A 16,099-nucleotide genomic window follows, 5' to 3' on the forward strand; every position below is an offset into this window, starting at 1 on the left:
CAATGACATCCCACGCGGAATCTAGCTTTTCGCTCCGATATCTTAGAAAACATACTAGATGAATTATTTTCAGTTTAAAATCCATACTACTATGGTGCACCTTTCCTGCAAGAAAACTCAAGGGGGAAACTCAAACTTACTGGAACTCTGTATGAAATTGCATTGTTAAACGTTTGCAACTTCCTCAACCATAAATCTTGCGAAGCTCTTAACCAGTGAAAGCTATTCGCAATGCATGCGCCCGCCGTTCCCTCAGACTTCTTTTAAGTTCGCCAATATGAGTTATAAACACTTGTAAGTTTCCAGAGTGTGCCTTCCGAATCAAGTACACATGTTAGCACACTTTATCTGTCTTAAGTATGGATTCGGTTTTCCAAGAAAGATGAGAGAGCAATAATAGACCGAACGCCTGTTTTTATTATTTTGGGACCAGCGAACTCTGGTATTGAAGTTATCATCCTCCGCACATTTTTTGTGGCTTCGTGGCTCTTTATCCTTTTAATTACTCCAGGCGCCAGGAGTTTCGTAATTTTTTTTGTCCCTGTTTTCTTTGTTTCCGTAACAGTTTCCTCGTTCATACCTCATTACTGCTCTGGCTCCAAACTTTTCGTCAGAAAGGGGGGTTTGGGCATAAAATTACGAATGACTCAAAATATAAAGAGATACGATATAGCAACGGCCTTATCATCATCTTTATTAACTGAAAAGGTAGTCACTGGTGAGACCTCAAGTACTTGTCACTCGGTTACATAGTGATCGCTGCTACTTCAGGCTGAACTATCACTTTTCAGCCAAGTTACAGTTACAAGCCCACCCTTCATAAAACACTCTAAAATAAAAGTAATTTGAATTTCGCCTATCGTTTAAAGGAAAATTTCCCACACGTAATATTCTGACCTTGTTGCATTAAGTTTAACACTGGAAGTTAGCGAGATTCGTCTATGACTTGGCAAGAGCTTCTTCCTCAATCTCCAGAAGTTTCTTGACGCCATTGTACATGTCCTGCACACACTGCACCTCCGACAAACCCAACCGTCTGCGGTTACTGATGTCAAAAACTCCAGCATCTTCTCCAGTAGACACGGAGTGTTCGCCATGGATTCCACGTGCCTGGGAAAAAAGGGCATTACAATAGGAGAGTGCAAAAAGAATGATCATTATATTTACGTCCTCAGATATATACGTTAGGTCGTTCGGTTTTAAACAATAGGTACGACTCTAAGTCCGAGTGCAAATCTTGCAGTATGCCTCCCTCCTCATTTCAACGTGTTATAAGGGTTTGTTTAAATTTACTTTCTAACCTCTAAAACGATATTTTCATACCTTAATATAATTCTTTACAGTTAACCCCAGCCTTCTAAAAAACAATCCTAGACATTCCTCACCTGAATGTGGAACTCGTCACAAATCTTTTTGAAATCAGGATGTTCACTGGCGTGAGGGATTTTCACGTGCACACTAGCACGCATGCCTGTGCCCAGATTAGTTGGGCACGAGGAAAGATTTCCGCGGTACTCATCCTGTTGAAATCCAATTTGTTTGTCCAGCTCATTAACAGCCAAGCATAGGCGTGCAAACACTGACTTGATGTCGCTTCCTTTCTCCATACTGATAATCCTTAAGTGGTCCTCTTCGTTCACCCATACTAAGAAGGTTTTGTTGTCATTGTGAAAGATTCCTCGACCTTGAGGCCACATCTTGTTGATGCCTGCAGACTCCAAGAAGCGGTCACCCTTCTTGAACAGGAAGTGGTCCTCCACAAGCTTCTTCCTGGTTTCTTCACTCATTCCAGTCAGAGGGTAATATTTTCCTGCTAGATCTCCGGTTAGGGACGTTAGAACCTTTACGATCTGAAAAATGCAATAATAGATATACCATTGAAAAAGATGTGAAAGTACACTGAGGAGGATCACTGAGGCCTGAGCTGTCCACAATGATTAAGTTTTGCCAGGTTTGCTCCATAATTATTTGACAGGTCTCCTAGTATGATGTGAATTTCAGCTTTGGTATCATCAGTCAATGCAAAGGCTTAGTGAACTTTGTCAGGTTGTCAGGTAGTCATACAGAAATCAGTCTGAAATTCAACAATTACCTTTGCATTCCATTTTTCCATTGACACGTCAGCTTTTGTAATCGTTACGGTTGCCAATTTACCATTTCAACTTTGTTGATATATCCAAATTATTTCGTTACTCCCCCCGACGCAGCCCCAAACAGTTTCTTTCGAAACTATCAGCCTTTATTCAGCTATACAGTTACCTTCGATTCAATTTCCAGTCTCTCTTTGTTGCGAACACTGGGAGGCAAACCGTGGCCTTGGAGATTTCGTGCTACTCTGATGCGCGTCGATCTAATGAACCTGTGGTCAGGATCCAAATCTGGAGCCTCCACCTTGTCTGGGTCCATATCGGTGACATGCTTGTCTGAAAGTTTGTAAGGAGCATGGTACTCTTCGATGATGGGATCGAAAAGTTTTCCAAAAAGGGTATATGCTTCCTGTTCTGAAGCATAAATACCATTAGAAGAGTCAAGTTGCTCCACACCAGAGAGGATTTGAGTCCAAAGGGTAGAGCCTCGAGCTGTCTTCTTGTCCTTTAGTTCATTAAATGTGTCTTCAGTAAGATACTTCTTCAACAGAGACTTTACCTCGGGCTTGTTGAGAGCTTCTGGGAACTTGGCTTCCTTTTCACTAAAAAAGCAGAAGGAACTTGCTTGGATTTCCCGTGGCATTTTTAGTCTTTCTTTAACTTAACTTATTTTTTCAAGAAACTTTACCTCAGACAAAGTGTCTTTCACTCAGACGAATTATTATTATTGTTCCACTACGTGCAAACTCAAATCCAGTCCAACCTCATATTTCCCTAACTTTCTTACTAATTTGAGAGTTTTGAATAGCTTAGCCAGTGAAGCAAAGTTTCAAGCTAATGTACTTACGCAATAGCAGCTTTCTCGATCTCCAGCAGCCTTTTCACTCCCTCATACATGTCCTTAACGCACTGAACCTCGGACAGACCCAAGCGCCTGCGGTTACTGATGTCATAAACACCAACATCCGCTCCAGTGGACTCAGAATGTTCACCATGGATTCCACGAGGCTGAAAAATAAGTAAAAATTCTTTTAATACTCTCGGATTCACAAACATTATTTATTTTCATACTCCAGAAATGCGGTGTATGCGGAATTAATACTTTCTATCATTTCAATTCATTTTAGTTGAAATGTTTGTATCTCCGCCCTGACGAGATATATTGTGGCTAAGTGGAAGTAATGTAGTGCTACTTAAAACAAGAGGACAATGAATGCGAAATTGCCCCCTCTTTTACTTCGAACCTCCATGTTAGAAATTTGTAGTTAAGCTTCGTATATGGAAGTTTTCGGTCTAAAAAAATGTACTTCAAATTTAGAGAAGGTATAAAAGAAACATTTTATTTCAAAAAGGCTTCTGTTGATGTTTCATACCTGAATATGGTACTGATCACAGATCTTCTGAAAGTCTGGATGTATACTGGCGTGTGGGATCTTCACGTGTACACTAGCGCGCATTCCTGTACCCAAATTAGTGGGACACGAGGACAGATATCCATGCTGGTCAGTGTGCTGGAAACCCAACTGCTTGTCTATCTCATTGACAGCAAGACATAAGCGAGTAAGTACAGATTTGATGTCCCCACCCATCTCCATGCTGATTATACGAAGTTGATCCTCTTCGTTTACCCAAACTAAGAAGGTCTTGCTGTCATTATGGAAGATACCTCGTCCCTCAGGCCATTCCCTATTGACGCCAGCCGCCTCCAGGAAGCGGTCGCCTTTCTTGAACAAGAAATGGTCATTCACCAGCTGCTGGCGGGTCTCCTCGTCCATTCCTGACAGCGGATAGTACTTTCCAGAGAGATCACCGGTCAAAGACGTTAAGACGCCAACGACCTTCTTCTCGACCTCAAGTCGTTGTTCTTTGGATAAATTGGGTGTTAGTGGGTAGCCCTTGAGATTTCGGGCAACACGTATACGTGTAGACCGAATAAAAGAACCCTCAGGGTCTAAGTCTGGTGCATCCACATTATCTGGATTCATATCTGATTTATGGCCCTTTGCCAACTTGTAAGGGCTGTGGTACTCTTCAATAATGGGGTTTAGTAACGGCGCGAATAGCGTGAAGCTTTCCTCATCACCGGCGTAACAACCAGTAGAAGAGTCAAGATTCACCAAGCCAGAATTTATCAGATCGTGCAGGGTGAAACCGCCTTCGGTCTTTTTATCCTTCAAAGCTTTGTACACCTCTGGAGTGAGATGCTTCTTCATCAGCATTTTGGGGTTTGCATCAGGGCTTGAAAGCTGATTTGGCAAAGCCATGTCGTCGTCAGAAGATCTGGAAATAAAGCAAAAGAGTAGCCCTGAATCACCTTGCCTGATTTTGAGTTCATTATGATTTACAAGGGACATAATAATAATAATAATAATAATAATAATAATAATAATAAACAGTTTAACGTGGAGAAACACTTAGCTAGACGCTAGTTTACCGGTTTTCCACGAAACAACTTAAACAAATAATTCAAATTGAAAATGACGTTGTTAAGAATCCCAACTGGCCGAAGGCAAACCAGTTGGTTATATTACAAGCATGGCCGAGGATCTGAAACTCGGGGCTACCGTGAAACAAATCCAAGTAGTGGCCAGGGCGGGACTCGAACCCGGGAGCGGCGGATTGCAAGTCCGACACGCTGACTACTCGACCATGCTGCCTTCATATTCTACTGCACTGCGCGTAGTGGAATGGATTTCAATCAGCGGGCTCTATGTGATAGACCGTGAAGTATTATTTGTTTGCATTGTGAAATGCAAATACGTGTAAAGCAAACTAAGCAGGTTAAGAAAATAATGAAATTTCTTATATGAGAACGATCCTTCGCAGTAAAGCACTATTTGAGCAATAGTGAAAATCAGACCTGAAAAAAATTCAGGCCTGTACGGGATTCGAACCACTGACCTCTGCGATACTAGTGCAGCGCTCTACCAATTGAGCTAACAAGCCAACTGGGAGCAGGCCATCAAATTAATTCGATATAAACCCGTGAATGATATACGGGTTTATATCGAATTAATTTGATGGCCTGCTCCCAGTTGGCTTGTTAGCTCAATTGGTAGAGCGCTGCACTAGTATCGCAGAGGTCAGTGGTTCGAATCCCGTACAGGCCTGAAATTTTTTTCAGGTCTGATTTTCACTATTGCTCAAATAGTGCTTTACTGCGAAGGATCGTTCTCATATACGTCTCATAACCGCACTTCACACATATGTTTCATATGTTTGTTGTTGTTTAATGAAATTTCTATTAATAAGGAAGACAGTTTGTGTCAACATGTTTCTTCTATGACGCTGACGTTTTCTCTGAATGTTCTCTCAGAGACGAACCTCTCTCGTATGGAAACAGAGGCGATTCTCGGCTAATTCTAGGTGGAGTGACCACAAAATGGCTGCTGGAAATCTATCAAATGATTCCATCTTGTGACATTTTACACCCTTTGTAGGCGAGACGGTAATTTATACATTGCTTTTAATGACAAGCATATAAATTTAAGATTTTTCATTTTATACATAATTTATTTCTCAATCGAAAATCTTCATATGATTGTTTTCTCCAAGCCACACTATCTTTTTGCTGAAGAAAATCATTTCTTTCGCCTCTATGATATTAACTCCAAAAGAAAACACTTTACTTATCTTTGCCCCTCTCAAATGGTTTAAAATAACCTTTCAAAGGACAAGTAGGACTATTTGGGATTTGCTTTGTTATACCTGACATAATTCGAGGTAAAACTAAAAAACATCTTCGAGGTTTTGAAATTGTCGTGGTCACAGTCGCATTTGAATATAGTGGTGACAGAACGCCTTTTTTAAGTTGCCGAAAGCGAAAATTTATGTATCATGAGCCGTCCATGCGGTTGAACAACTATTTGAATTTTCGAAGAGCCTCCCGATCTTCCCGAAACTTGATAACTACTGAATAAGTCAGTCAATTCACGCACTGAACAAAACTTCCAGAGAAGCGATCCCCAGAAGTGGAAATAACATCAGGATTATACGCTACACTAGTGTGCTATTACTTCAAATGTAGCCTATGCAAATTTCCGGCACATACTAGCGGAAATTTCTTTAGTGTAATGAGCCAGACGAAACATCGGTGGAATGACTCGACTGGAAGTCCGAAAAACAGTTTGACATATAGTTTATTCCCCTTACCGCTGAAAGCTTACTTTACGTCCTGATCGAGGAACAATAAATTGTAACTATAGGATAGTATTGAAAAGAAAGATGGAGGAGCGACGAAAAGTTTCGCCTGCTTTGAAGTAACAAGATTCGAGCAGCAGTAACAGAAAATCAACATTTCTATCTTGAACTCCTTCATAACTAAAAGCTTACCTAAGTAACTGCTTGAATAGTCAAAATCGTTGAAACTTCAACAGAAAAGGGCGATGAAGAGGCGACAATACAAGGTTGCACCTGCTTTACAGAGTGGCGGCAGCCGTATTACCAAATGTCCCTTGCGCAATTTGCATGCAACTTTTATCAGTGCGAGCAGACCTGGGTTGAGAACACTACTTTTGCTTAATTTCCGGTCCTGGTTACGCTAGTTTTGAACCAAGATTTTTATGATAGGCTTTCGGTTCAATGGTAGGCCTTCAGTATTGTTTTTTTTCCACTTTTCTAAACTTCTTTAGATCTGGATTTCTCTCTTTGCTTGCTACCCAATCGCAAAAGATGTGGTATTCTTATATGGGGCATAACACTGGTAGCCTCAGGAAATAAATGAAATTTGGACTGTAACACAAGCAGGAACTCTTGCGTGACAAAAGAAACAGCTCAACATGTACATCAAAAACACAGTTTGCACTGTTGGCCTTTCACTGATCACTGTGACTGACAAACAGTTTAACAATGTATTCTGAAGTCAGTCTAAAAAATTCTATTGTTTGTAACAGAAGAATCACTGAGCAAAGCAGTCAACACAGCGTCTTGCAATGTAATAAATTTTATTAACCTCATCCCTTAAGTTTGTTTCAAACCGTAAAAGAATTGTCTAACGCTCATAGCTAACGCTCCTTTTAGACCTTTTATGCTGAGCTCAGGATGTTGACACTTCTAAATTACGTGAGGATGACTGCTGGTTACGGTTGTGAAATAACTAGCATTCAGAAATCTATTTTTGTAAATTTATCAAACACCTGGTAGATAAGGCTCGTCCAAAACCGGTTGGCAGAATTTGTAGGAGGCCTTGTCTGGGGATGAAGGCTTCAAGAACCAGAGTCTGCTCTAGTTGCACCAAAAGGATTTTCAGAAACAGCTTTAAACAACAGCAATGGTTAATATGGAGTGTTGACAAGCGTTTACACGCATGACCACTTGTTGAAAGATTTCTGGCCAATAGCCAATCATTTTTTTCGCTGTGCACTCTACATTACTAGACGGCTGCGCTAACATCACGTTATATTAACAACAGTCTTTTTTTTCACTTATCTTTTTCTAAGCGCGCGACGGACTTCGCCGCAACACAGGAGCAGATCGTGGTCTATTCTCTCCACGACTCTGAAAAAACACCACCTGTCTGAAATCAAAATGTATCCAGCGTTTTGCAAATGATAAAATTGTTTTGATAAAAATTCGAGACGAAGTTTGAGAAACCCTCTGCATGTGAGTTGTCAAGTTGTCAAGTGCCGGATCTAAAATCAAAACTTCGTTTACTATTAGTCAAATGTACCGAGTGAAATACTAATCGGCGATCGTTCAAAATCCCATACGTGTCTTCAAAGGTACGCAGTATTTCCTGTAAAACTTGTCCAAATTAACCCTAAAATCAACAATTACCTGCGCTTAGATTTTCGAAGAGTATTATAACTGCTAATCAACCATACATCAGTAACATTAGAAGATAAATCTGTCTCTGTCTATGCTGTGTTTTTATCTGCACACAGTCTGGTATCCAAGCCAACGAGAATGACCTTAGCAACCAAATAGAAAGATCTCAAACATGGCTGACAAAATTATCTACAGAAAATTAAATGTGGCTTCTTACTTCATTGAAACCCAACAGCGAAATGCTTAACAATAATAACAGATTTATCAGTTGAAGTTTAGTAAGTTTGATTGCTGCTGGAGTCAAACAACACCTGTAGGTGCGCGTAAGTAACTACACAACCTCTAACGGCGAAGGCTTAGAAGGACGCTGTTTGTACCATTACTGCAGTAAAAATGATTAAATGTCCAATCATTACTGAAACAAGACCTGTAGAAAAAACGTTTCACCTTCCCAGCACTGCTATTAGCCAATTTTTGCGTTTTGCGATTTGCGACACATTGTAATCCCGGTATGGATATCAATATATTTTTTTAAAGATTGCAAAGCAGGACGAAGAAGTGTGCGTTTCACCAATGTACTCGTACTCGCAGCTACACAAATGGCTTATTATAAAAATTAATTCGTACTTGTAGTTTTGGCTCTTTTGAGAGTACAGAAAACATGAAGAGAAAAAGGCCGACTCAATATAACGCAAGCACCACGAGTAAACAGTACGTTTTTCAGCCTTAAAATGGTTCTGGCTGATTTGCGACTTACAAATCCGTGAACTTGTAGTTATTCCTTTTTCTTCACCGTGTGGTTATCGTGTAGAGAACGAACCTGACATGAGGAAACCCTTTTGGATACGAGTACATAAAGTAACGCGAACTCGCTCAAATGTGTACACAACAGCAACACAACAACTTACTGTTGAGCAGTTTGTGGCTCCTGATTTTCCGGAATTTGATTTTGAGATTCAGCCGAAGCAGCAGGAACAGTATTCTCTGGTTGGCTAGTTTGTTGGGTTTGTTGGGTTTGCTGATTGACCTGTGCAGGTGTCTTCGATTTCGAAGGAAAAAGCCCCATAACGATTTTAAAAAATGACGCTATAACTTAAATTAGCATATACTAGCGACTCTTATCACTCGTGTGCAATCCCAACGCGGTCAAATTTCTTGGCAAGACAATTATCCCTATGTATACTTGTCATTCTTTCCTTTGTTTAGAAGAGAAAGCTAATTTAATTAAACAGCTCCAGGAAATTTATTTCCTACATGCAGGGAGATGGTGTTCAATGTGCAATAAAGAGTTGTGAAGAATCTTGTGGGTCATCCAAACTGGTCAAAATTGGTGAGATTTGATTTTAACAGTCACGCATTCTTTGTGTCCGGAAAAGGAAAGTAATTTGTGTCAAAAAAGGTACTGACGATATGCATGTTGACATGTTCAAGAAGAGATGCTTCGCACGAGTGGTTTTAATCAAAAGGGCTTTTTATGATAATTGCGCTATTTTCTCTAAACTTACCCTAAAAAACAATAGCAACACAGTCGTCCATCAAGCTGTAGATGCGAGGAGATAACATATTCACGGATTTAATTTTATTTTGAGCTTGTCTATCAACGAAGTAAACAAACAGAATATATCAGTGTAAACGTTTCGTCTTTAGAAAACGAGGACGTTGCACTAGCATGCTTTGCGCCCTTTATTGTTCCTCGGCGTCCGTTTCGCGAAGCGACCTTCCCACCATTTTTACTTGGGTTTAAGGGAAAAACATCTTCGACTAGAACTGGTTTATTGGTTACCGTTTCAAAGTTTTGGAAAACTTAAACCTTTTGTATTTTTTTGTTAGAACAGTGGGATATTTTGACCGCAAAGAATGACCATAATCGTTTCACGAAGATATGTTGCACGGATCGTTGAGTCAATTGTCGTTTATTCAAAATGTTTTGATGCCTTACCCTTTGGCTGAATTTTCGAAACCCTTCGAGACCTTGAGATGAGACTCATCTTTAGGCAAATCTCGGTCATTGAACGTTTTCAATATCTTTGGGACTCTTAGCTAGGTCTCCATTTGAAATATATCGCTATTGAATTTGAGAGGACGCCTCCGGCCAAAAGTAATTTCGTAAAAAGATGTTTCAAACGCTTATAACGATCCATGAAGGCGGAAAAATACCAGAAATGAGTCCATTAACATTTCATTTCACTTTACTGAAATACTCAGACCGAGATGTAATTTAGATAATGAAATTTTCGAAGCGGAGGCCAACATCGATCATTTGCATGTGTCGGGAGCCTTTGAAGAACGAGGCATTAAACAATAGAAGCCATTGTTACTCCTGGCTGGATAGACCGCAATTTAACTTTGATCTCTCTGTTGTGTGACTTTCGGGCTTTTGTTCACATATTTTACGTCCAGCAGCTGAAGATAAAAGGCTGCCCAAAACTTTAGATCGACTACTGGCCAAAGCTGCCTTTGAACTGGTGATTTTTAAGATAGCAATGTTTACTGTTCAGAAATTCAAATTTTCAAAAGAGAGGTTTCTAATTTTTTGTGGCTGGTTATTGTGTTCTGTGTGTGAATGCCTTATATTGCTTATTTTTATTTACAAAATATCACATTTTATAGCATTAGACGTGCTGTGATTGATCTTACAATGCAAAATCCTAAAAATTGAATTTAGATGTCTTTCTCGGTTCTGTCCTCGTGTACCGGTTCACAAGAGCCAATACAAAAGACCAAACAATACACAATAGCTAACCGATGACTCCTAAACAAAGAAAGAACAATGGTAATTTCCTTGTGAACCGGTACACCAGGACAGAACCTCTTTCTCAGTTAAACAAAGCAAACTAACTAAAGCTCATGAACTGTTGTTGGCTCAACAGTGAGACAAAGGGTGACAAAACTTTTTGAGGGAGAAGTTAATAGACATCAGAGGATGCTGAGGAGGGGTAGGGACTCACATTTAAGAGCTCTCACAGCTGGGAGTCTCACAGCTGCTAGAAGGAAGAGTTGGGAAATGTTGACACTGACATTTTCAAGAGGGAGGAGTGCCTCACAGGAAAACGGTTAGTTGCTGTGGCAATGAAGGCATTGCGGACATGTTTTTATTCGAGGAGGATATCTTTGAAATTCTGTTGGACAGGTTACAATCCTGAAGTTGTAGTTTTATTCCAGAGTTTATCGATTAGCTTATTAGAAAGCTGTCCTCTTCTGACCGAGAGAAGCTTTTTGATGAATTGTTTCTGACTGCAGCTGCTGAAAGAAAGTGGAATTACAAGCAACTCCTTGTTGTTTGTGAGCTGTTCAATCAATGCATTGAAACTCCTTTATGACAGTATGAAAGCAAATTTGACTACAAAATGGAGCAAATGTATGTAGGTAGCTAATGGGAAACCAAAACTTAATAATATCCACTGGATGTCATTTGGCCAGATAGAATATCAGATCGAATCATTCAAATATTAATATTAATCAGGTAATTTTTCTGTGCTATATTATTTTACAGATCCTGGCTTGGGAAGGTTTTAATTAAATTATTATTATAATTACTTTATGTGCTGTAATACTTGCATTGCTATTCATTTGCACACTTTTGAACAGCTTTTTTCTTGTAAAAGATCATGTTGTTTTGATAGTAACATGTACAGTAAGTTTCTTAAATGCACTGATTTTGTGGGATTTCACTTTAATATCAAATAGATAAGATTGCCCTGAGACTACAAGCTGTGGTTTGAAACCATGAATGCAGAGTTCCCTGTAGATTGTAGGAACCAAAAAAGAGGATGTTGGTGAGACACAAGAGGTACAGTTCAACTAAAATTCTATGCTTATGATCAATTCATTTATTTATGCAATTGATTTATCTAAATTTCTATCTGTCCAACCTCCTTTTGCCTTTCTTTCATAAGGCCAGTGAATTGCATACCTGTAAGGGGGATTTCTCGAGTGAAACACTGTTAGAGATGACAACAAATATTGAGAGTCAAAAACAATGCAGAGAGCACAATGGAGAGAGTGGGTACCTGAAAGTCATCCCAGGGCTGGTGGAACTGATGACCAAGAGACCTTTTTCAGTATTGCCAACTGCTAGCTGGAACTGACCTTCTCTCTTAAGTAGTTTCAAAGAAAAGTGGCCACAACTGGTCAGGTAAAGAAGCTTTCACATTACCCTAGGTTTTGGACACAGTGCACAGCATTCCATTTTGATGCTGTTTCTGCATGATGCTTTGCATGTGGGATGGCCAAAGAATTAAGAAACTAGAACCAGTAGAATCAACACAAGTGAAAAGGGAAATTCAAGGTCTGAACCACTGAAAAATGTTACAAAACCCTCACAATAATTAGTCACACATTTCAATATTTGACAAAATCCATCAAATCTTTAAAATAATTTGAACTTGAACTTGAACTTTATTTTTACCTAGACACGGCAAATCTATCAGGTAAAATAATATTATTACAATCTATTATTACAATTCCATTCTACTTTAATCTATGTAAACATGATCAAAATTTAAAAGTGAAAAGAAAAAATAAAGAAATTCTGCTTTACATAGATTCCGTGTGCGTTTTGTCGACTCAGACAATGAAAGCGCGACAACCATTTCTAAAAGAGTGAAGTGAAGTGAAGTGATTTTGCTTGCCGCAATCCAGGGGATAAGCTATTCCAGTTAACCGCACCGTTATAGCTAAAGCTATTTTTCAGGAAATTGGTGCGAGGCAATGGAACAGCTAGTTTGTTTTCAGAGTTCCTTAGATTATAAGGAGGATCATATTTAGTGAAAAGAGAACCAAGATAGTCGGGCGCAAGACCATGTATAAATTATAGACCATGGTGGCCACTTGTATTTGTCGCTGAGTATCTAACCGTCCCCAGTTAAGTTGCTCAAAAAGAGGATCAGCGCTTGTGTCATAACTGGAGAAGGTCAGAATACGGGCAGCCCGGTTTTGCAACTTTTGGAGCTTATTCGAAAGACCCTTATTACAATGCACCCAGACCTCGCTGCAGTGATTAAAGTACGGTTGAACTAAGGCATTGAAAACGGACTCCAGCGTGGTTTGGTTAACCAAAGGCCTACAACGTTTAATTGCTCCACTGCCCGATGGGATTTTCTTGACTATTTTTTCAATGTGCATATTCCATGAAAGGTTTTCGTCTATATGCATACCCATTTTATAGTAATTAACAATTATTCATCGAAGCGGAGGTGAATAGTACTTGCTATCCACTTCCAAAGTAGCCATTACTATTCACTTGTGTGGTATATACTGGCAAACACTATTATTGGGCTTAGGGAGCTCTGGAAGAGAATGTACCACGATCTGTCATTCTACTTCTCTCAAAGAGAGATTTAGAGGCGAAGAAGATGAGTGTCCTTAGCCCGGGGGGGTACTCGATATATTCCTGGGTGGGGAGGTGCGGCGGGACCCCTCATACCCTGATCCTGTTTAAGACAAATGTCGCTGATTTTCCTACCCTGTTTAAGACAGAATTCCGATTTTTGATACCCTGTTTAGGACATTTAATGTGCCTAGTATCAATGCCAAAATCAATGGAATTCAATATTAATTAAAATTAGAGCTTGTAAAAATGTTGCTGTTTATCTTCCAAGAAAAGATACCTGTTTAAGACAAAAATTGATAAATCGATACCCTGATTAAGACAAAAAATTATAAATTCGATACCCTGTTTAAGACAAAGATCTCGAAAACATACTCTGGCTGGCCGCACGTCCTTATAAGGGAGTACCCCCCCCCCCCCACCGGGTCCTCAGGTAGATGAAAATGTGGAACCAGTCCATCACCCCTACGCCAGCACAGATTGAGGATCAACCAGAGGGAAGATGGCTCCATTTTTATCTCAGGAAGGTCATTTTTACCCGTTCACCATGGAGGCACCGGTACCCCAGCACATGCGGCTTAACTACTGTAGTTACACTTTATTTTACGAGAATTTGAAAGGTCTCTTGACAGACACGTCGTTAATATGGTTCGCCTGGGTTTGCGCTTGGGTTGCACTGGGAAAGAATTCCACATGGAAAGTTTCTGTTGCCGAAGCCATAGGCTAGCATAATATTAAAATACCTGTATGCACATCCTCATACTTTAAGCTACTCGAAAAATAAAAGCTAATCCATATGAGCAGATATCACATGATTTTCTTTTCAATATCGAACTCATCTCCACTCGTGAAAAACTGTGTAGATTAAAGGAAAAAACAAGTTGACCTACCTCGAATGTAAAACTTGTTTTAACCTGACACACAACTAGTGACCTCTTATATTTCAACGGATCCATCAGTTTCGATCGCGAGAAGGAACAGCACAAGCCCTCCAGAGCAGAGATCCAATGGTAAACTAGCGCGTCCAAGCACGGTCACGAGGTTGAGGGACGCTTTATCTTTAACTTGACACTCGAATCGATACAATGTGTACGTCTACGTAAATGCAATGTTTAGATCCAAGATTGGCACACAATTTCCCGCAAGCCCCATATACCAAAGACAAAGGAGGACATTGTCTTTGGCATATGGGGCTTGAATTTTTTTTTTTTTTTAAATGTCATGTCAAAACGTCGATGCACCGTGAAGGATGTAAGAAAGCGTCAAATGTTTGTGCTTGATTATTTATTTTAATACTGTGGCCTTTAACGGGGCAGTGTTTATAACAGTGCACACTACGCTGACTTCAATGATTTGACACTGCAATGTAGTCCAATGTACCTTTGAAGCAGATCATTTTAAGAAAACAACGAGCGGAAAACAAGCCGGAAACATAATAATGTCAGTTGAAAATGGCATATCGTCGCAGCTCATGATATTCAAACTGTATGATTCTTTGATCGACCACAAAAGTTGGTAACTAGTTGTGTGCAAGATGCGAGCAGATATGTTGTGAGAAGGATTCCAGAAAATTGAATTTGCAAGTGACCTATGACCCACAGGAGCTGATAGGCACGATTTCATTCACAATCAGCTATAACAAAGCGACGGAACCGGTGCGTTGAGAAAATTTGACATCGAATTCCTCGAGAATTAAATCAAAGTGAGACAGTTGTAGGAGTGTTCACCATGACTACTTATATCTTATCAAACCGTCACGTGGCAAGACCGCAAAAGAACACGCGCGAAAAAAAAAGAAACAAAAACAGACACGCTCTCGCGCGCTGACGTTCACTCACAAGCGCCCGGTGACGACGCGAGTTATGCAAGTTTTATTACAAGTGATAGACAGAATCTCTTCATCTTTCCTAAAACTAAGTATATGAGCATTGATTTATCTCAATGGAACTGAAAACTACGAATACTACATGAACATTTTGTTTTAGTCCCATTGACCTTTCCTGTTAAGTACACGGGCTTAATCCATAGAGGAGTCACTCACGAAGGAATCTGGATAGGTATGTTTTTAGGACTTATTATTTCCTGTTAGTGATTGAAGCGGAAATCCCTTCAAATGTCTGGTCTATGTTGCAGTACGGAATACTTTTTTCTGATCGTGAAGTAGGACATAAGTTTGAGGACATTGGAGGCATGACCTACATTGTACCTTCTCTTATCAGCTGAGGAGGAACAAGTAACGTTCTCGTAATATCTGCTTTTTCCTATAATTCCCTAGATACGCCACTTCTTTTCTCTTCTAGACTGTTAAAAAGGGCGTACTTATAACCCACCTTACTCCGCTTCACTCCTGTTACTTGTCTGCTCAGCGTGAAGTGACAAAAGCGATCTGAAATATTCTCGATTGCTCTTTTATTATTCTGGCGCAAGACCAATCATTGCCTCGTAACTTCTTCCATGAAACTCTGTTGTTTGGGCTGCATAAGAACTATTGAACTGACCTTAAAGTAGGTGATTTAAGTGTTTGTTATTCAACAATAGAAAGCTTGGCAGCTCCTGATAATTACCACGTCGGTGAAATTTTGGCAAAGCTGACGACAGATCATAAATAGTGGCGACCGCTGCATGTGATCCTGCATTTTACGCGCTATGCGAATCCTTTCAGCAATGCATGATGGCGATTGTTTGATGAGGCATGTATTGCTGTTCGCTGCACAAGTGCGATCATGTGGAGTTCTGGGCAAAAAAGACACCTCGACAACCCATTGCTGTTTTTACTAATGCGCCTTTATCTTATCTGTCTAAGTGGTTTGAATTTTATTTTAACAAACACCTCAGCTGAAACTTGGCGCTACTTGAATTATCTAGTGAAGGCCCCGAGATTAACGTATGGTAGGGTGGGGATTAGAATGTCTCACAC

General features: G+C 39.9%; 1 protein-coding gene and 1 long non-coding RNA gene across 4 annotated transcripts; one reads left to right on the forward strand and one right to left on the reverse strand.

Annotated features, from left to right (window-relative positions):
* Positions 1–674: 674 nt before the first annotated feature.
* Positions 675–15,667, reverse strand: LOC111332666 (arginine kinase). 3 transcript variants are annotated; one of them, XM_022938065.2, is made up of 6 exons: positions 15,513–15,667; positions 3,461–4,367; positions 2,935–3,095; positions 2,260–2,689; positions 1,386–1,850; positions 675–1,110 (listed from the first exon to the last, which is right to left on the reverse strand). In XM_022938065.2, the coding sequence occupies exons 2-6, from the start codon at positions 4,349–4,351 to the stop codon at positions 940–942; spliced, it is 2,118 nt and encodes a 705-aa protein (XP_022793800.1). In that variant the 5' UTR covers positions 4,352–4,367; positions 15,513–15,667; the 3' UTR covers positions 675–939. The 3 variants fall into 3 exon arrangements, with proteins under 3 accessions (XP_022793800.1, XP_022793798.1, XP_022793799.1); XM_022938063.2 differs by lacking the exon at positions 15,513–15,667 and adding an exon at positions 8,762–8,948; XM_022938064.2 differs by lacking the exon at positions 15,513–15,667 and adding an exon at positions 6,420–6,566.
* LOC111332671 (uncharacterized) lies at positions 9,053–12,392 on the forward strand. The gene is made up of 4 exons (XR_002695065.2): positions 9,053–9,183; positions 10,724–10,906; positions 11,541–11,643; positions 11,750–12,392. It is a non-coding gene; the product is annotated as an uncharacterized LOC111332671 (long non-coding RNA).
* Positions 15,668–16,099: the final 432 nt, after the last annotated feature.

Source organism: Stylophora pistillata, chromosome 10 (genome assembly GCF_964205215.1).
Source record: "Stylophora pistillata chromosome 10, jaStyPist1.2, whole genome shotgun sequence".
Taxonomy (NCBI): Eukaryota; Metazoa; Cnidaria; class Anthozoa; order Scleractinia; family Pocilloporidae; genus Stylophora; species Stylophora pistillata.

Bases quoted from the DNA above. Each gene is read 5' to 3' on its own strand.
- LOC111332666 (XM_022938063.2), bottom strand. From the start codon at position 8,919: ATGGGGCTTTTTCCTTCGAAATCGAAGACACCTGCACAGGTCAATCAG. The intron at 4,368-8,761 runs GTAAGTTGTTGT...CTTTATTTCCAG, and splicing joins GAGCCACAAACTGCTCAACA to ATCTTCTGACGACGACATGG. The intron at 1,111-1,385 runs GTGAGGAATGTC...CTTTTTTCCCAG, and splicing joins GTGACGAGTTCCACATTCAG to GCACGTGGAATCCATGGCGA.